Source organism: Tricharina praecox (assembly GCF_024521635.1).
Source record: "Tricharina praecox strain CBS 144465 chromosome Unknown BZA05scaffold_28, whole genome shotgun sequence".
In the NCBI taxonomy this organism is placed as follows: Eukaryota; Fungi; Ascomycota; class Pezizomycetes; order Pezizales; family Pyronemataceae; genus Tricharina; species Tricharina praecox.
The window spans coordinates 87,161-107,515 of NW_026250430.1; the positions used below are offsets into that span (position 1 = coordinate 87,161).

The 20,355-nt window shown below is 54.4% G+C and overlaps 5 protein-coding genes across 5 annotated transcripts; 2 read left to right on the plus strand and 3 right to left on the minus strand.

Annotated features, from left to right (window-relative positions):
- Positions 1-1,770: 1,770 nt before the first annotated feature.
- BZA05DRAFT_151495 (kinase-like domain-containing protein) lies at positions 1,771-4,348 on the minus strand. Its single transcript, XM_051479009.1, has 4 exons — positions 3,674-4,348; positions 3,493-3,543; positions 3,054-3,298; positions 1,771-2,995 (listed from the first exon to the last, which is right to left on the minus strand). Exons 1-4 carry the CDS (start codon positions 4,181-4,183, stop codon positions 1,870-1,872), a joined length of 1,932 nt encoding a protein of 643 aa, XP_051336163.1. The 5' UTR covers positions 4,184-4,348; the 3' UTR covers positions 1,771-1,869.
- Positions 4,349-8,817: 4,469 nt separating this feature from the next.
- Positions 8,818-9,439, minus strand: BZA05DRAFT_408642 (uncharacterized protein). The gene has a single exon (XM_051484725.1). It carries the CDS (start codon positions 9,293-9,295, stop codon positions 8,939-8,941), a length of 357 nt encoding a protein of 118 aa, XP_051336164.1. The 5' UTR covers positions 9,296-9,439; the 3' UTR covers positions 8,818-8,938.
- Positions 9,440-12,840: 3,401 nt separating this feature from the next.
- On the plus strand, positions 12,841-14,536 carry BZA05DRAFT_448054 (RING-6; the record flags this gene model as incomplete). Its single annotated transcript, XM_051487217.1, has 4 exons — positions 12,841-13,009; positions 13,058-13,470; positions 13,527-14,393; positions 14,462-14,536. 4 exons carry the CDS (start codon positions 12,841-12,843, stop codon positions 14,534-14,536), a joined length of 1,524 nt encoding a protein of 507 aa, XP_051336165.1.
- Positions 14,537-16,404: 1,868 nt separating this feature from the next.
- On the plus strand, positions 16,405-18,290 carry BZA05DRAFT_342723 (alkaline-phosphatase-like protein; the record flags this gene model as incomplete). The annotated part of the gene is made up of 3 exons (XM_051481048.1): positions 16,405-16,573; positions 16,643-17,937; positions 18,006-18,290. 3 exons carry the CDS (start codon positions 16,405-16,407, stop codon positions 18,288-18,290), a joined length of 1,749 nt encoding a protein of 582 aa, XP_051336166.1.
- Positions 18,291-18,859: 569 nt separating this feature from the next.
- Positions 18,860-20,225, minus strand: BZA05DRAFT_151703 (uncharacterized protein). Its single transcript, XM_051479010.1, has 2 exons — positions 19,404-20,225; positions 18,860-19,319 (listed from the first exon to the last, which is right to left on the minus strand). The coding sequence occupies exons 1-2, from the start codon at positions 19,927-19,929 to the stop codon at positions 19,117-19,119; spliced, it is 729 nt and encodes a 242-aa protein (XP_051336167.1). The 5' UTR covers positions 19,930-20,225; the 3' UTR covers positions 18,860-19,116.
- Between the last annotated feature and the right edge of the window lie 130 nt (positions 20,226-20,355).

Consider the following 20,355-nt stretch of genomic DNA (forward strand, 5'->3'; position numbering starts at 1 on the left):
GAGAACCGACACCGGACAGCGGTAGTTAATAGAAGACGGGATCATTTGCGCCACGGATGATCCTCCTTTTCCGTGGATGAGGCGGTGGTGGATCGTACACGGTAGGTATGTAGGTGCGACTCTGGGGATCTTCGGGTTTGGCTCCATGCGGCCGACCTCTTTTCTCTAAGGGACGTTGGATGTTGGATTTTGGTCGTTGGACGTTGGATGTTGCAAGATTCCGTACATTGGCCGGTGTATAGGCGGTGTTGCATGGAGGGAGAACGCGGTACCCTCTTCCGAGATCTTCACCATCCGGTCGGACCAGACTATTCCAGTTGCGATACACCTCACTAACAGCGGTAGTGAGAGGCGAAAACATTTGCGCCAAAGATGATCCTTCATCTCCGTGGATGATGCAGTGGAGATGATGATGATGGTGGTGTTGCACCGAGGAAGGACGGGGCACCCTCTTCCGAGATCTTCACCATCCGATTAGACCAGACTCGGTAGACTCTTCAAAATGCTATACACCGATACACCCCCACCAAGGTCGGGGAACCGACACTGGACATCGGTAGGGAGTGGGAGGTGGAAACATTTGAGCCACCGATGATCCTCTTTTTCCGTGGATGCGGCGGTGAATATTATAGTGGCGGTGGTGGTGGATCGTATGTGCGACTCTGAGGATCTGAAGGTCTGACGGTCTGAGGGTCTGGCTCCCTGCGGCCTGCTTTTTTTCCGAGTGGACGTTCGATGTTGGGCGTTGGACGTTGAAGATCCTGTAAATGTGGCGGTACATAGTGAGAGACCCTCGATGGGTACGGGTACGAGCAACTGTCGAGACTGCCCCAATTGACCAAGCAAAAAGTAACAAGAAAGCAAAGCAGCCCGTGGACCCTGTGATCTCCAGATTAAGAACATTTCAACGTTGAGGCCGAATCCTACCATAGGCGGTGTGGGACGGAGGACAGAGGAAGGAAGCGGTACGCTCTTCCGAGATCATCACCATCTGGCCGGACTACATAGACCACTCTCGCCAAGTTCAGGAACCGACTCAGGAACCGATACTGGACATCGGTACACTGCGGGAGGCGGAAACATTTGTGCCACAGATGATCCTCCATCCCCGTGGATGATCCTCCATTTCCGTGGATGAGGCGGTAGTGGTAGCTCGACACGGCTCGAGCCCGCGGACCCACCCGCTGACACGCCCGCTGACACGGCCGGTTCATCACATCACATCACATCACTTCTCATCATCACTCGTCATCCGCACATCCCCACTTGCACCACTTCCCCATGTTCCCATGATTCCCATCTTCCCCATGACCATCATTTCAGATATCGATATCGAGTCAATTCATGCATGGTATAGCTACGATACCTACCCCCAACTCTCCATCCATCACCCAATAATGTCGTAAGCCGTCAACGAAACGAAATGCAGGGGTATGATGTATTCGGAATTCCCACCCATCCCATCCCATCCCATCCTACGGTATCCTCTCTTGACCAAATCTTGACCAAAAGCACAAGCAATAGCAACAAGCAACAGCAGGAGCAACAGCAGGAGCAACAGCAACAGCAACAGCAGGAGCAAGCAAAAACCACCCGAACCCTAGAAGAAGTAGAAAACAAGTGCATAAACGGCAAACCACACACCCCCAAAACAACAATCACGATATCTTGAAAAAGATTACACAGAAAGGGATAAGTCGAAAAGAAACATCAAAAAAGCAAAACAAACATCCGTGAACCTTGAAATAAACACAGACCATGCCAAAGAATGAATGAACAAGAAACGAAACTAAAACTTCTATGTCCCAAATCGATGCCAAGAACCAATCCGGGGTTCCTTACAGACGTAAGAAGCGAGTAGTCGCAGAATCAACCGGCAACCGTCGCCTCCTCGCCTCCCCGTTTCCTTCTACCGAGGAGAGTCGCATTGTCCAGACTCAGCTCGAAACCGTGGCCCACACGTTTCTTCGGTCCACCCATCTTGGTTGCGCCGGGCACAATCTTCTTCTGGGCGGCCGCAGGAGTCCGAGCGGATGCGACGTGAGTTGAGTACGCGCTCGCTCCGGTAGGCACTTGCGTTCCAGCCGGCGGTAATCCGCTGTTGAGATTCGTCTTTCGAAGTTTCTGTTCAACGTTGGCCACGTTGTCGGACTCGCCGTCTCTGGGAATCTTGACCGAAGTCTCGTCGTCGGAATCCTCGAATTCGTCCTCGTCCTCCTCATTGAGCGGGGCATTGGCAGTGCCGCGGTAACCCTGCTTCCAGTTCTTTCTGCGCTTGTTCTCCTCCTCCATGCGATGCACGGCGTATCCAACGTCAAACACCTCACGCAGCGAGACAGCACCGGGCGATCGGAAGTCCATGCGACGACCTCCACCAGGGGTATCGAGGGCGATGCTCGGTGACTCGTCCATGAAGTGGTGCATTCCCTCCTTCGAAACGGCGGGGGTGGCCAACGGGGGAGCATCCTGTGCCGCCTGAGTTGGCTCCTCGGTACCACGAATCCAGGGGTGCCTCATGAACTGGTTGATGTCGTATCGCTTCTCCGGATCGACCGTCAAGAGATGTGACACCAAGTCCTGGGCCGACTTCGAAATGTCGTCCCACCATGGCGAGAGGAAGGTGTACTGTCCTCGGGCAACCTTCTCCGTAAGAACGCTGATCGACTCGTCGTAGAATGGCGGGAACCCGCAGAGAAGGGTGTAGAGAACACAACCGAGTGCCCACATATCAACCGATTTGGAGTAACGCTCATCCTTGACAATTTCCGGCGCCGTGTAACCAACTGTTCCGCAAGGGGTAACCGTCGTATCCTCCCAGATAACCTTCGACAGACCGAAATCGGCAATTTTGATGTGTCCGATCCCACCTGCACCAACACCGGGGATGAATTCTCCTTCGTCAACCTTGTCCTCGTCCTCTGGTGCCCTCGGTCTCGGATTCTTGGCTGGAACGAACGCTGTGGGATAGAACAGCAAATTCTCGGGCTTGATATCTCTAGGATTGGGGTCAGCACACGTCCTGCGTATATCATCATTTCAGACAGAAAACTCACCTGTGAACGATGCCCTTCTCGTCATGCAAGTATTTCAGCGCCTCTGCAACCTGCACGATGACGTGTCGACTCAGATCCTCCGAGAAGTATGTTAACCTGACGATCTGATGGAACAGTTCGCCTCCAGGACACAGTTCCAGGATGAGGTAGTAGTATGCCTTCTCCTCCTTGAAGTCGATGAGCTTGACAATATTAGGATGGTCGAGCCTTCGCATTATGGAAACCTCTTTCAGAATATTTGCCCGCTATTGATCACCGGAACCGTTAGCACAACCAATCCACATGATACAACCTCAACAAACAGTGCAGCAATGGGTAAGCAGCATCAATAGAGACAAAACGCATCAAAGACATGAAATCCGCTAGTGATGGTGCCGACTAAGGGCTGTAGTGTAGGTAGGAGGTAGGGAGATCGCTAAGGGTGTGAGAGGCCGCGCACCTCGACTACTTTGTTTCCTTTCTTGACGTCCGGATGAAGGTGTTTGTCACCCTAACACGATAACCCAAGACCACCGAATGTTAAAAGTATTCCCAACTTGGCCGTTTTGCCAAATGCAATGAAGAGCGAAAAGAAAACAAGCAAAGAGACATAAAAAAAAGGCAGCCGTAGTACTACACACCTGTGATGCATTCAGTTCATACTTCCTGACCACCTTGATGGCCACCTCTCCGTATTCTCCAGTAGTATCTCGTGCGCGGTACACGTTGCTAAACGCGCCGTCACCCATCTTCTGGGTCAAAAGCCATCTATCGAGTCCAGGATACCGCGGAAGCTTCTCCCTGTTCTCCTTCTCCTCCGCGATGATTTTGGCGAGAGTTTCTTGGTCGTAGACCTTATTTCCTCCCTGCTTTGTCGTATGAGCGCCAGCAGCAACATCCGCCATGTCCTGGTGTGCACTGGTAACGTTCGCGGCGACAGCATTGGCTTGAGCGGCGGCGTTCCGGTTGTCAACGGCGGCGGCCGAGTAATCGTGCTTCGAAGCGTGACCGCCCAAGCTCACGCCGCCGCCGCCGCCCATAGAGGGGTCGGAGAAGGCATGCGTTTTGGACTGTGGTGGTGGGGGATCTTGCTGCCGAGCTTGCTTTCCGTGACGGATGAAATTCTTAAGGTTCTGAAATTGGGAGGCCATCAGTAAAGCGGTACTCGTGAATAGCCGGCACAAACAATCGATGTGGTAATTGGAGGTAGAGAATGAGGAAGCGGTGAGTGATAGTGAGGTTGATGTTGATGCTGATGCTGATCACCGAGTAAAAGCAGCGGGGGTGCGGATGAATGAGGAACAACAGAGACGGGAACGGGACGATGATCTGATGGCCAGAAGAAGTAGTGGAATAGGCGACAAACGGAGGAGGGTGTGTGAATAAGGTCGGGGGATGGTGAGTGTGTGAATAAGGTCGGGGGATGGTGAATGTGTGAATGGGAATTGTGGGTATTGGGGGTATTGTGTATTGAGTGGGAGTATGCGGGGAGAATGGGGGATCATTGGGTGGGGGATCATGAAAGTGGGAAGTTGGATTGGTAAAGCGGCAATAAACCTGCTTGACATCTGGGGGGATAAGCAGCAAGTATCTCGACTGCGCTGCAGTAGCCGCAGCTGCGACAGCGATAGCTGCGGTAAGCGACTGCGGATGGATGACATCGTCGACGGTGGAAGAGAGGCAGCACAATGACGCGAGTGAGCCGTAAGTAGCTGCTGCGTTCATTGTGTTGTCTCCATCCAGCCAGCCCAGCTGCTGGCTGCTTCCCACTCCCTGCCCCTCCTTCGACCCTGCCCCTCCTTCGACCCCGGACCCCATCTCCGCCCGGGCCATCAGTAGAGCATACGAACGAACAAGGGGCCAGAGAGATCCACGGCACGTTCCTCCGATTTCAACAATCGTCCATATCTCACAGGCCACGTTTTTCCTCTCTCTTCCCCGCAATGACTCAAAAACAACACATTCTAGCCGCGAAGGGAAGAGAGAAAGGAAAAGAGAGAGAGAGAAAAAGAGAGATGGAATCGAAACACTAGAAAGGGTCCACCAACCTCTATTACGGGCATGATGAAATTCGCTTGTGATTGAGAATGTGTGATCGCTATTATGCTATGTCGACACTAACGTGACGGCGACGGCGAGGACGAGCAGGAGGGTGCCGGTATGTAGGGAAGGAGATGATCGACGGACGGAAAGCGGGAGTGTTGCAGGAGGCGGCCGGTTATTCCCTGTCGCTGTGGAAAATGCTCAGTGGTTTCGTGTCGGTGTTTCTGTATCGAAACCGTTGATGGGCGCGGGGTCGGTAACGGCAGTTGTGTGAGCAACGGCAACAGACGCTTGCTCGGTTGTGTGCTTTTGTTGTTCTTGTTGCGAAGGCCGGGGTTTACGATCTAGAAAGATGAAGAAGCAGGTTGCGGACAGGTGCAGATGCTGAATAAATTGATGTATGCGGAAGTCGAGTGTGAAAGCAAAGCAGCACAGTAAAGTAAGTAGGCAGAAGGGCAGAGGGCGACTGAGCAGGGCAGGACTGGAGCAAGAGTCGATAGTGGTGGCAGAGGGAGTAGTGGTGAAGGCGCAGGCGCAGGTCGAGTTGTTCCGTCACCGATTACTATGACGACGACGACGTGCTAGGTACCTGTTCGGCGGGTCTGGTTGGTCGATTTGGCTTGACTGGGTTTAGATGCGCGATTAGAAACCAAGTAACCCGAAATCGGCGCAGCTGGTGGTGGAGGCTAGGAAGGATGGTAAGGTAAGTTAAAAGCAACTAAGGTAGAGTGCGCGCGAGGGAGAGCAGCGGCGGAGGCGGTGGAGATGCCAGCTAGGACGAGCCTGGCTTGCGTGCAGGAGAGAGTGGGGAAGGGGGGAGGGGAGGGTGGAGGGGTGGAGTGGAGGGGCGGAGTGGAGGGGCGGAAGGGTGGAGTGGAGGGGCGGAAGGGTGGAAGGGGGAAGTGGGGAATAAGGAAGACCACTCCCACCTACCTAGCACGCAGTTGCGGAGAGAGAGGAGTTCGGGTTGCAGGCAAAGGGCAGGCGGGATGGATGGACGGATATCTGGGCGGAATCGGTGATGACGGCGGTGGAGGTTAATGTGGTGGCTTGCAGCTGGAGCGGCTCCGAGGATAAAATCTGCTTGCATCGAGCAGAATCTACTCTAAAGGGGATGAGGGCTTGAGGGCGGGAATCCGGACGATGGTGGCGATCGTGACGCTGCACTGCTACTGCTGCTGCTGAGGAACGACTTGTCAGATGAATCTTGCACGACGGTGCGCCGCGGCCTTCAAGGGTCCGCATATGTGCGTGTAGCTACTCTAGCTCTTGACTATTTCCACTCCGTCGTCGAGTACTTCTCTCTTCTCCGCGAGCCTGCAAACCACACCGCTCTCTTCACGACGGCAAGAAGAAGAAAACAACTGTGCTAGGACACTTGTATGTGTCGGCTCGTCTCGTCACGGAGCACGGGATCCGGTGCGGAACAATCTCGGTACGTGGAACGCATCGAATGGGGCTGAAGCCACAGGCCGCAGACAGGCCAGAACCTGGCCTGGTTCCAGACCCCCGCCCCCGTCGCCAAACGATGATGCTACCGTGCAGTCCACGTGACGAGTCTAGCTCCTAGTTCGTAGCGGCTCAACTTGACGTCATTCCCACCCGAGGAAAAAAATGGCGGGAAGAAGTGGCCGAGAAAAAAAAACAAGAAATCCGCGTTTCGAAAGACGGAGTTCCGGCAACCCGCCGCCAGACTGATTTCTTGCTTAAATCTGGATCTTGTCTCGCTCTCTGGAAATAAAGAACGGAACGAGGGCGTGGAGCTCGGAGCTCTGCTCAGCTTGACTGGCCGTTTATCCATCTACTCTACTCTACCGGTACTCTACATACGGCCTCTCTCACACCGCGCGGGCGGCTGGATGGATGGATGGATGATGGCATGTGTTGCGAACCAATGAGATAGGATGATTCGTGCGGGCAATCCGAGTGCGCGAAGATGTTCTTCAAGACAAGGAATCTGATCCGATCAATTAGCCTCCCCGAATCCTCCCTCCTCTGTGTTGAGAACATGGATCCTTCCATGTTCGTAAACACGCGCAGGAATGTGACCATGTTTTAAGCGTGGACGGTGGAGCTTTAACAAGCGCGAGTGACATCATGTCGCGGGTGTCGTCGAGCTTTAATTAAAATACTTGCTCGCGTGTATGTACTTAGGAACTTCTCCCACAGATATCGGGACCATTAAGTCTCTCACATCAGTGGGTAGAGTAGATTCAACTTACCGATCCAGCCATATGTACAGTACTTGCTCTATTCCCAGCTCTGTTGCCCAATACCAGCCGAGCACCGAGTGAGAGAGAGAGATCTTCCTGTTTTATTTCGCATGCAGCCTATCTAGATTGTGGCGAACCCACGACCTCCGTTTCCTGTCCGCCCTGACCAGTTGAGGTGAAAAAACCCCCCGGGGACCGACCAGTCCGATGCGGCGAGCACCGAGTGAGCAACTTCGAATGGGGCAACCAATGAGCCGTGGCCGAGTGATCACAGCATAAGCTCTCCACTCAAGTTCCGAGAATTCGTATTCGCAGAACGCAATCACACATGGAAGGTCATATGGTCGCTTGGTCGTAATTGTCAAATAAACGAGCACCTGGTATGATGTATCAGCAATGACCTCAAATCAAGTGCTGTCGGCACTGAGTAACTTCCCTTGAAGTTAATTCAGAGGGCTACTACTCTACCTATATGTGCGAGGACTTACCTGTGTCGGAATACCGTATGGTATGTAGGAAGCACAGCCCACCCAGTACGGAGCAGAATGCGAAATCCTCGAGCCTCGAGGGATCATTGAAGTGACGACCCTCTTCACAACTTCACAAGGTATATCCAGTCATGTGTGAAACGAAACGAGAGCAGGCTGCCCAGAGCTTCGGGGAACTCTATACGCTATATCTATGCCCATGCCGGAGTTCTACATAGTAGACTGGGCTTCTTCAGGGCCTGTCCGACTTCTCCAGCTGGACCGAGTGATTATTTCCGCGGCAGTTATTCCATGGCCTAGTAGCCACCGCGGCTGCGTGGTAACACAAATCCTCTCGAGAGTCGACCATCACTGCTGGAAAAGGAAGTGTGGCTCAACTCACACGAGCATCAAGTCTCCACGTCTGGTTAAAACTTGAATTTATTTGCATGTATCCTTTACTAATCCCGATGTTTCTGGTTTCTGGTTAATTGATGCCGTGGCGCGGCTGGATAGCCCCCCGCCCTCGTCTATTTGTCATGGAGCTCTGCGGATCAGTAATTACATAAAGCCCATCACAACGCCGAATGGGGACATCCAGATTCCACCTAGGTTGATACCGTACTCACGGGACTGTGTCTTCTGCCGACGGATATGTGTAAATTGTAATGTAGATAAGCCAAGTATTCGGTGCCACATTCTCGTCGGTCAGCGTAAGCTTCCTGCAGCGTGCCAATGTGCTTCGTCCATCTTGATGCATATGGATATTGTGGCATAGGATGTAGGTATTTGTCTGCAGCGGCTTCCGCTTGCAGTTATGAAAGATGGCATCTGATCTGATTTGATTATATTGGTGAAGAGCAAATATACATAGCAGCACGTATTTGAATTTTGGAGGTTGCATCTTATGTATGGTAGGTACCGACGGAGTGATCGACGTCGTGTGAACCGTTAATCCCGCAGCCCGTATGTGGTACTTCAGCTGTGGACAGTGTTGGCCTGAGCAAAGAGTCGCCATCGGCACCGGATGGCCACCTCCAGATTCAAAACGCGCAGAAAGGACTGAATTATTATTTCTATGCGCACCAAAGAGAAATATCACGCAAAAAAACAAATGAGCGGCCACTGCAAATTCCACCACGCACCGTACAAGCCCCGCACTATTATCCTCCTGCATATCCTCCTACAAATCCGCCTCCTCTCCCGTCAACCCAATAATCTCCTCGCCCCTCTGCTTCCTCCAAAAGTTCGTGCTGGCCAGCGTCTCCTCCTCAAACAGCCACAGCCACTTCTCCACAAACTCCACGCTCCACTCCCAGCTCCTCTCATCCCACGCGGAGCGGCCCCACACCCGCAGGCCCCACTCGATGTCGAGACACAGCTCCTCCTGGTCGAGAACGAACGTGCTGTTTCCGAGCGCAGCGAGGATCCTATTCCTCAGCGCGGGGGACGGTATAACGTCTATATAGGGATAATGCTGCACACGCATCTGCAGGCTGGTCGGTACCAGATCCGGTGCGCGGAGCATGAGGTTCTCCATAACTCTCTCGACGCTCTCGACGCTTTCTATCCCCGGGTGGCCCTGGAACTCTCCCGTGACGAACGGGCTCAGCGTCTTGTCGCGCGCATACTGCTCCAGCCCGATCCCGAGGATCTCCAAATTCGTCAGCACCGCCGCGCGCACGGGGATGATGGAGATCGTCAGGAACGGCGTGATCTGCGCTGGGATCTCTGCCGCCGACGACTGGATGTACCCCACCGCGTGCGTGCTCCCGCTCCCGCTGCCGCCGCCGCGGCCGCTGCCGGACCCCCCGCTGCCGCGGTACTCGTCGAAGATGTTGGAGCGGGCGGCGCCAGCCGCCGCCGCGGGAGGCGGCGTGGGCGAAGATCTGCCCCCCATCCGTGTGTTGAGCATGCTCGCGATCGGATACGAGATGGCAAGGTCCGACCAGGTGTGCGGATCGTCGAATGCGCCGCTGGCCCGTAGCGCCTCGACGTCGACCTCTGGCAGCGGGGAGTAGCGCCGCGCCCCGACGTGCGTGGAGGTCAGGCGCTGCTCGAGCTCCTGGAGGCGGCGCTTCTGTTTTTGGCCTGTTGGAGAGGGTTAGATGGAGGTTGTCGAAATGAAGGGAGGTGGGGGAGGGGGGGACGTACGGTACGCTCGCTGCGCTACGCGGTTTTGGATACGCCGCCGCTCTTGTCGGTTCGTTGTCGTAGATAGCTCCCGCTCTTCGTCGGAGGTTAGGAATTTTCGCTGCAGCACTGAGTCGTCCGAGCCGTGCGAGTATTGATCCTCTTGGTGGATGGGTGAGCTCATTGTGTCTGGATTTGGATGGCTGAATGGCTGGATGTTTGTAGGTTTGGATGGCTGGATGGCTGGACGGCTAGATGGCTGGATCTCTAGATGTCTGGATGTTTGAAGGTCTGGATGTCTGGATGTATAGATGTCGATATACTTAGATTGTTAGATTGATATCTGGATGCTATACTCTCTCGAAGCTGTCTATCCATATTCTCCACCGCCGGAAGCCACCACCTTTAAACCCAACCCACGATGTTCTTCGTCTGTATGTACGGTTTCTACAGCCCAACTCCTACCCGATAGCAACCGCAAACAAGGCACCCTGACCGTCGATTGCAAATTTCTCCCGACCTCCAGGTTCGACGAAGTACTTCCAGAACCTCCAAGACGTCCGTCCGTCCATTCCTTTCCGTTCTTTCCCCAGACCTCAATGCCAGTCCCGTGTAGTAGGTAATGCGGATGTAAGAATCTACAATCATTCAAAGCTGCTGGCGATGACATGATTCATGGCCGGCGGGTCGGCGGGTCGCTACTGATTTGGTGGGTTTGGGATATTTGGAAGAGAAACGTGGTGCGCTGGGGTGCGGTCTATGTTTTGGGACTATTGACAATGCAGGTACTCTAGGATCGGGTGTGATGACTTATTCGACAGTTGGGCAGCGGACGCCGGTACCATGTCATCGGGTGCTGCCCGAGCTCCGACTTTCTGTGTGTCAAAAAAATTTCAATTTTTTCGACGATACAGCTCTCGTCTTCACTGTTAACTCTTCAAGCTTCACTGCTTCCCTCTCTCACTCGTCTCTTCCTTTCTTTATTTCGAAACGCCACCGCTACTGTAGAATCAACGTTGCTGTTAACGGTGCGTTGCGCGCAATGCGCATCCTCACGATTGCCGAAGCGACAACGGTAGCACCAACGCCGACGCACTAGGTACGTTATCTCCGCCTCTCGGACATGTTGGCCAACCCACCCAACCCACCCAACCAATCGCTACACACTCGCTACAGCCCCGCTGACATACGTCTTACACGTACTAGCAGCTGTTCGGTATGGAGCGGGAGCGGCTAGTTTGGAACGTCTTGGTAACGGTTGTTAATAATGACATGGTGCGAGTGATGTCCGGTGGGCCTGACTGGATTCGTGGGCTGCCGACTCCCACAGATTAGAGTACACCGGAGGCTTGGGAATTACTTATTACTCTACATAGATGATGCCGGATTAGTTCGCTAATCGTCGTCCCTACACACACACACCATGTCATAGATCCCGGGCGAGGATTCCGGGCTTGATCTGCGTCTAGATAGGCCTGGAATTGCACCCTCCAAGGCTGACTGTCGGAGTTCGCAGTGCGCACTCTCCGCCGCGGCCAAGACGGGTCATCACGATTCACGATTCACGATGAGTGCAAGCGGATGCTTATCTTGCTACAAGGCGCACAGTCCTACCGGTCAAGTCCGAGCTCAAACTCTGGCGTGACTCCGGGGCAGGAGGTGCTCTTAAGGCTTGTTGGTATGTTTACGTTGCTTGCAGCGCCAACCCTCCCTCCCCCCTCCCACCAATTTGATGAAGTGGATCACCGTCCAGCTCATGTTACGTCCCCAACTGAGCCAATTCATTCCACAGCAGTCTCTCAACCTCTATCCCGCTTGTCCCTGCGAATTAATCCAGGCCTATGGCTTTTACGCCCCGAACGCAGACGGCTGCACTAGGTATCACAGTACCACAGGCTGGGAATAGAGGAGTGGCTAGGGTTAGGAGTCCGGCGAAGATGCAGCTGTTAGGAAGACCGCGGTGCAATTTGTTCCGACGATGACAGGCAATTAGAGATGTGCCGGGAAGCTTAATAGAGTTTTGCGAGCAGGTCACGGGGAAAGAAGAACAGTGGTATGTAGAGGTTCGATTCGAATTCGATGATATACGGTAGATAGCCAGAGCCGTGAGCACTCGCATTCCACCAGCAGACTCCAACCGCCGCCCCCCCTCTCATCCCAACCCAAACTCCCAAGCTGAAAACTCAAAATAAAAATGTAGAACGCAAGGAGCCATCCCAGCCTCTCTTCCGAACCAGTTTCCTGATCCCGGAATAGCAGCATACAAATCCGCTGGCGCTGACATGGACTATGAAGGTGCCTTTTATAGGTAATTGTTCTTGCGAAGTAGAGACGACCAAAAACAATGATCGCCGCACCACAGCCCCATCCTCCCTCGCTGCAAGACGCAGTGGTGAAGGAGGACGTTTTCGCAAACCCCGGAGGTCTCGTGAGAGCGGGGGTGGCTGTGGAGTCTGCTCGCGGATAGATACGTGGACGGAAACGAGAAGGTGAAGGGAGAATTGTAATTCTATTGTAGTGGTGTTAGATACAGTGGTTGAAGGATAAACACAATGAAGGAAATTGAAGGCGTGAGCAGGCGCTGAGGGCGTGAGTGGAAAGGCCCGAGGTCGAAGAGTGGATGCCAGAGTGAAGTGAGTGTGAAAGTTTCTTAAAGCCGATATAGACTCGCCAAGACATCGTTGGCGCGGGTTTTGGCCGATTGTCTGAGGAGTGCGAATACAATATGAATGAACGGGAGTACATCTCGAGTGATTAGGTTTATTGAGTTCTATTTAATATCTCCACACATCTCAGAGTGATTCTCATGTATCCATTGTTCGATCAGAGGTTGGCTGGTTACCTGGCGACCCGAACCGAACGGAGAACTGGCACCAAGAAGAGCCGCCTCCAACCTCGTCTCGTCCGCTGTCTCGACACGCACAACCATCCAAACCAACCACCACTACCATCATGACTAAAAAGAAGAAGCGACAGAACCCCGAAATCGACGAGCTGCTGGCGCGTCCATGGTGCTACTACTGCGAGCGCGACTTCGACGACCTGAAGATTCTAATCCACCATCAAAAGGCGAAGCACTTCAAGTGTGAACGATGCGCGAGGAGGTTAAATACCGCCGGCGGTAAGTCAATCGTGTTGGATCTGTTGGATTGGTGCTGATGATGGACAGGTCTGCGCGTGCACATGGAACAGGTTCACAAGGAGACGCTCGAGCAGGTCGAGAATGCGCTGCCCGGTCGCGAATCGATCGACTTGGAGATCTTCGGCACCGAGGGTATTCCCGAGTCCGAGGTCGCTGCGCACAACCAACGCATCATGGCCGACTACGCACAGAAGGAGGCCGATCGGAGGGCGGCTTCGGGACAATCCAACGGGCCAAAGAAACCAAAGATCGATATCTCGAAGGAACTCGATCCGGAAGAAATCAAGCGGAAACTCGAGGCGCATAAGAAGGCGATGGCCTCAGGGGGTGCAACGCCTGTTACGCCGGTTGGTGCCAGTATGAGTCCTGGTAGAAGTCAGAGTCCTGGGGGATTTGACGCTCATGCTTCTCCACAGGTGGCGCCGCCGCAAATTGCTTATGTCAGTAGTATATTCTCCCGTGGCCAGGTTTGGACAATTCTGACTTCATTTTGTAGCCGCAGGTTACCAGTCCTCCGTTCCAGCAGGGCCAGTTCGGGATGCCGCAGCCTAATGCGTTTCAACCACCGCCGAACGCGTTCCAGCAGCCCCCGAATGCATTCCAGCCTCCGCAAGCGAACGCGTTCCAGCCCCAGCCATACGGTCAGCAGCCTCCCCCCAATGCCTACTCCGCCCCTCCATACGCACAGCCTTACCAGCAGCAACCGCAACAGCCTCCCGCTCCATTTGGCCGTGGTGGCCCTCAGCCGCCGTACAATGGTTATCAGCAACCGTCTGCTGCCTATGGTGCGCCGCCGTTCAATAACCCTCCTCACAACCAGTTCCAGCAAGGACCTCCTCCTCACATGCAGCAGCGTCACCAACCACCACCGTCACTCCCGCTACCACACCAGATCCCTGGATTGCCGCCAAAACCAAACGTTGCGGGGCTGCCACCACGACCTGCGTTCACGAACCCTGCCGGTGGCTTCGGTCGAGGCCATGCATCCGGGCCACCACCTGGACAATGGAGTCCGCCTGTCCCGCAGCAGCAGCAGCACCATGACTTCAGTCAACAAGGGGCACCTCCGTATGCCCAGAGTCAGCCTCAGCAGTTTAGCGCTGGTTACAGTCATTCCCACCAACAACCACCACACCAGCCCTACGGCGGATTTTCGTCCAGACCTGGCCCGGCCAATGCTACACCGTTAGGACCACAGCACGTATTGCCGCCAAGAACGGAAGTTCAACCAGTCTCTGACGCGGCATCCGGTATCCCAATACAGCCTACACCCGAAACGCCTGCCGAGAAGAAGGAAGATGTACCAGTCGTTAAGCCTAAACGTGAAACGAAGCTGGTTTACGGTGATAACGACGTTAGCCCGGTAAGCCCCTCCCGTGATTTCCACAAATATCCTTCCAGTTCCTAATTTGCCTGCTTTGTGATCTACAGGAAGAGAAACGAGCGTCACTCGCCCGCTACCAAGTCGCACCGAGCGCCTCCGCCACGGTTACAACCTCGGCTTAATGTACCGCCAGGTCGAATTTGAATTTGAGATGGTGGTTAGTGGAATCTGTCTGGAGCTGTGGTTTCTTTTTTTTTAGTTCTATTGGCTGGTGGTTTCGGTTCGTAGTGATATACCTACGGCGCCCCTACAGGTGAAGAAGAAGAAGAATAAACGCCTTGTGCTGTGCGGGCGGCACACGCTACGGAACAGAACACCAAATCAAACCATCTGCCGATTCACGAACTGGAAAAATTTCTCAGTATGTGGGTTCTTCTTGCTTTCTTGATTGATTGGGGCCTTGCTTGCTTGTTTTTTCTTTTGTTCTCGCTCTCTCTCTCTCCTTGTGTTGTTTCTTAGTTCAATTCGAGATTGTTTGTTTGTCGCACGCACAAGTAATCGGGGTCTACTTCAGGTTTTTTTTATGGCTATGGCAGAATCATTCAATCCAATCAATCGGGACACACGTGCGAGATAATGTGAAATTTGTAAGTCGCTGTTTCTCCCTCTCGTGCGACGAGCTGTACTCTACTGTACCTACTGGGCTCCTGCCTGGTAGTGGTGGTGGTGGCCGGCCTTCTCTAACATGGGCTGGCTGGCTTGGGGCTGCCCACGGTATTCGATCGCTGCAGCGACGAGCTACCTATGGATGGATGGCATGTTGGGCTACGGTGGACAGGTTGGGCTTTGTTTGGGCGAGATACTACATTGCGGCAGTGGGATTGGGGACGATGTAGTGTTATCTACTTGGATCATCAGCTCTACACTCTCTTAATCATTGTAATATTGTATGATACATACGGAGGTGTATGCATAATTCGTGTTCTCGAAGCAACAAAATCCGGTGAATACCATCATCCGCGTGTCGCGATGTCCCAGCAAACCTCTATTTATTGCGAGATAGTTTGCCAGACTATCCGTCCGTCCAAAACCGAGAGCTCCCGAAAATTCAGCGAGGCAGTCTTCTCCGTGATATAATCACCTCGAACGTGCGGAATATCACCATGTTTCAAAGTACCTATTTGGTCTCCAGATGCGGATGAAAAGAATGCACCTTCTTGCACACCACTCAGAAGGCGACGACTACTGTAGTTACGGTAGTATGAATCCTCAAGACCAAGGTGCATCGAACATATAGTACGTGCTAGTACCAGTGACTTGAGCATGGAATGAGTCCAGCAGTTATACCTAGAACAGATGTACCTATGCTTTCATTGAATGGCGTTTAACCTTATCCTGAGCTTCCTCTCTATGATGCATCTGTGGCGAAGTGATATGCACAGGATGTCACTCTTTATATCATAGCGCATCGTACTACCGCCAATTAGAGACAGTGGCCTGCCTTCGAATACGGTGGGGATTCTTGATCTCCAAAGGAGTGTAGGCGTGTATACTGCATTCGAGCGATCAGCACCGACCAGACTCCGGAGGCCAGGAGATCTTCGGGGTGTTCATCGCTTCCTTTCTTGTCTGTGATGAATTTGATGTTCTGTACCGTCCGACCGGAGAGTTACAGCACAGCCAAACGTGTGGCCGACGGCCGTACATACCGTAGAGTTGACGTGTCCACCCGGCGCCCTCCCTCCTCCCTCCCTCTCCCTTCAAAGATGTCACACGCCCAAGTGCTCTTCTGAGTCTTCTCTGGATCGGGTGCGTTAACCGATCCTACTCTACTGGCACCCTGGTCCGCTGGACCAGAGTAGAGTAGCTCCAGCCGTAGGGTTGGTTACGAAGCAAGTAAGCTCAGACTCTATCTGGGCGGCAACCTACCTTCTGTTCACAACAAACACTCTTTACAGATAACGCAACAGACTCACACACACACACACACGCACACGCATACACACACACACGCATACACACACACTCGCGAGGACGAGCGATGGGAAGGATGTCCGAACCACTTCTTGCTTCGGGGCGTGCGAGCAGCGAACATAGCGATGATAGTCCTGAGGAGGGACTGCTGAGGAGGGGATGGAAGAAGCAGCACGGAAAGGCCGCCCGAAAGGGGGACTGGATTAGGATCGGCCTAGGGATGTGGGCTGGTTTGGCGACGCTGGGTGAGTCAGAGTCCGGATGCGATGGCGAAGTAGACGAAGCTCGTAGCTGACGAGGCGTGGTGTGAACAGCGGTCATTGCAGTTGTCTACGCTTGCGTTCCCACCCACGGCGGCAACCGCGAGACCTCGTTCCCCCCGAAAGGAAAGCGGAATGTGGTGTTCATGGTGTCGGACGGCATGGGCCCGGTGTCTCTGACGATGACGCGGGCGTACCTCCAGCACGTCAAGCACCTCCCCTGGGGCGATCAGTTGATGCTCGACAAGAACCTGATCGGCACGTCGCGGACTCGGTCCACGTCCTCGCTTGTTACGGACTCTGCGGCGGGAGCTACAGCTTTCAGCTGCGGACAGAAGAGCTACAACGGCGCGATCTCGGTCATGCCGGATGGAAGCCCGTGCGGAACTGTTCTCGAGGCGGCGAAGTTGGCCGGTTACATGACGGGATTGGTGGTCACTACGAGACTTACCGACGCTACGCCCGCGTGCTTCTCGGCCCATGTCAACCTGCGCTCTGAGGAGGACCGAATTGCGGAGCAGCAGTTGGGTGACTACCCTCTCGGCCTGATGCTGGACCTTGCGTTGGGCGGCGGTCGCTGCCATTTCCTCCCCAACAGCACCGCTGGCTCTTGCCGCGCCGACGACCGCGACCTGGTCTCTTACGCGAAGGAAAAGCACGGCTTCCAGTACATCGATGACCGCGCAGGCTTTGACAGTCTCAAGAAGGGCAAGGCCGCTTCACTGCCTCTCCTCGGCCTCTTCGCGCCAACCGACATCCCCTTTGACCTCGACCGCAAGGACTCGGAGTATCCCAGTCTCGACGAGATGGCCGAGGCTGCGCTCAATGCCCTCGAAGCCGCGACCAAAGACAGCGAGCACGGCTTTTTCCTCATGGTAGAAGGCAGCCGCATCGACCACGCCGGCCACAGCAACGATCCCGCCGCGCAAGTCCGCGAGGTCCTCGCCTACGACAAGACATTCGCGCGCGTGCTGAAATGGGTGGAATCGCACGACGCGATCCTAGTCTCGACCAGCGATCATGAGACCGGAGGCTTGGCCACCGCGCGCCAGGTCCACGAGACGTACCCAGACTACCTCTGGTACCCGGAGGTCCTTGCAAACGCCTCACACTCGTCGGAGTACCTTGCCGCACAGTACCGCGAGTATGACCCCTCCACAGCGGGAAAGAACGAGGACGAGTTCATCCGCACTACGCTGCTCAAGGAGGGCTCTGGAATCATCGATGCCACTGAGGACGAGATCGAGACGCTCAAGGCGCACAAACTCACCGCAGACTGGGTCTTCTCCGATATGATCTCCCGCCGCGCCCAGATCGGATGGAGCACCCACGGGCATTCCGGCGTCGATGTATGCTTCCCCTTCTCCTTTCCTCCATCCATTGTCTGGTCTCGTTGACTAATATGTGACACCAATAGGTAAACATTTACGGCAGTAAGGGAACCGAGCGTCTGCACGGCAACCACGAGAACAACGAGATCGGCCAGTTCCTGGCGGACTACCTGGAGCTGGACCTCGTGAAGGTCACCAATATCCTGCGCGAGAAGGGAGTTGCCAAGACAGACGAGGGCGAGAAGGGCGAGAAGTACGCGTGGATGGGAAAGTCCCTAGAGGAGCTCAAGAAGAATGATACCGACGCCCTGCACTTTCATACCGATCAGCTAGATCAGTACCATGGCGTGTTTAAGAGGTGTTTGCATTAAACTGTACTGGACTACATTGGACTAGACAGGACTGCTTGGTTTTGTTTTTGTTGTGAAGGGATGGGAGGGACGGGAGGTGTGAGCTGTGAGGGGTTATTCGGATCGGGTGCGTGCGTGCGTGTACTTTAGTTATATTTTGTGGATTTTCATATACCAGACTCGTTACACTGTTTCTGTCCCTGTTTCTCTTCTCTTCTCTTCTCTTGAGTGCACAGCTCATACTCGAAAGCCAGCCAACTGCATACACTGTGAAGAGCTGGGGACTGGATTGAACTGGACTCTTCGCGCCCACATCATACATTCGCCCACATCGCCCAGATCGCCAGTGCGATAGGATAGGATAAACACTGAGCCGCCATGTTCTACCTATGTACAATACAATCATTCCGTTTGTATGTTTGCATGTATTTGTATGCAAGGGCTCGGCTCGTCAACCTACAGACCTACAAAGCGCTAGGTACTCTACATACTTAGGTGGGTAGATTGACAGATCGGATCGGAGGGTCATTTCAGATCGAATCGGCGAGGCGGGAAGTGGGAGTTCGGCACAATCGGCGATGGGATGCCTCCGCATCCTACATATGATACCCCTCATCGCGAATTCGCTCTACTACGCTCTACTCCACTGGAGGCTGGGGGCTGGGGGCGGGTGATAGCGAAGGCCACGCCGGGTAGACAGTCAGTTGCCCCGGATCCCCCCGAAGGAAGGGGGGAAGGAAGGAGCAGGCAGGATACGGACGGTACGGTACTTTCCTTATCATTCGATCGATGGTAGGTATTGTACATGTACGGTATGTATGTGTGTGTATGTATGTGTGTAGCTCGCTCACGCCCTCCGACTGCCAAACGCATCGACCATCAGCGCCGCGGCCACATCCATGGGCGACCTTTCGGTAGCGAGGAGGTTGTACTGCGAGGCGGCATGTGTGGTATCCATCACGTCCATCCGCATCCCCATCTCTGTGATCCTCGCCCGGTCCTTCTTCGAGAGCAGCAGTGTTCGCCGCCCGGTGCCGACGATTAATAACTCTGCCCATCCATCGTATGTAAGTCCGTGATGAGAGGGAGGAGATGAGATGGAGGAAGGAAGTGAGGGAGTGGGGATTTCCATACCAGGTTTAGGACTAACAACGTCGAGGGCGCCCCAGACATCCTCCGGGAGTTCCAGGACACCCGTGCGCAGTGCGGTGTCCTCCTCTATGCCGCCGCGCTCCGCCGGCCGCCACCGGAACACCTCACCCTGCAGCATCAGGGCGCCGGACCCATCAAAGAAGCGCACACCACTGCTGAAGATGAAGCCATCCTCGTAGATAGTTTCTATGGCGGAGCCGGGCGGCGGGATGTCCTCGTACACGTTGAGCGACGAGAAGGTGTCGACGGGCGGGTCCTCGACGGAGCGGTCGGTCGTCGTCTCGCCGCGCGTGGACTCGGAGGTGATCGGCTCGTGCGCCACAGGTTGCTGCCGCTGGTATTGCTCGTGTTCGCGACGGAAGCCGGCGTGACGGTGGTGCTGTGGTCCGCAGGGGTGGAAGTTGCGCGATATTGCGGGGAGGGACGCGGGGATAAGGCGGGGTAGAAGCGAGCTGCGGGAAATGCGGGGGAGAAGTTGCACCCGCGTCAGGCGTGCGGATGGCCCCATTGAGCGCTGCCGTGCCGTGTATGGACCCTGCGAGATATTTGCGCAAGCTGCAGACGCTTTTGTGAGCTGTTGGTGATGGGTGCTCTATGTGAAGGAGTCGAGTTGTGGGCAGGCGGGCAAATCGTGTCGCGATGTGTAGGTAGAGATGCTTGATGAGAAAGTAAATGGCAGACGTTGACTGGATGAATCGAATCTCGCTGTCGTTGCTGGTTGACTTTATGACGCAATGGAATGGAACGGGGCCTCCAAGTGGTTGTGTAGGCACTCCAGGTGCTCGTACTCTAGTGGTTGTTTTGGTGGTGGCTGAAGCGGCTTCAATCACAATTCTGTCACTAACAACAAAACACACAAACCCTATTGTCGTTGCGACGAGGCAACCATCGCCATTCCCATTATCCTCACCGTCCACCACTACCACCACCACCC

Bases quoted from the DNA above. Each gene is read 5' to 3' on its own strand.
- BZA05DRAFT_151495 (XM_051479009.1), bottom strand. From the start codon at position 4,183: ATGGCCTCCCAATTTCAGAACCTTAAGAATTTCATCCGTCACGGAAAG. The intron at 3,544-3,673 runs GTGTGTAGTACT...TTATCGTGTTAG, and splicing joins ATGAACTGAATGCATCACAG to GGTGACAAACACCTTCATCC. The intron at 2,996-3,053 runs GTGAGTTTTCTG...CCCCAATCCTAG, and splicing joins GAGAAGGGCATCGTTCACAG to AGATATCAAGCCCGAGAATT.
- BZA05DRAFT_408642 (XM_051484725.1), bottom strand. From the start codon at position 9,295: ATGGAGAACCTCATGCTCCGCGCACCGGATCTGGTACCGACCAGCCTG.
- BZA05DRAFT_151703 (XM_051479010.1), bottom strand. From the start codon at position 19,929: ATGGGGCCATCCGCACGCCTGACGCGGGTGCAACTTCTCCCCCGCATT. The intron at 19,320-19,403 runs GTATGGAAATCC...ATGGATGGGCAG, and splicing joins CGTTGTTAGTCCTAAACCTG to AGTTATTAATCGTCGGCACC.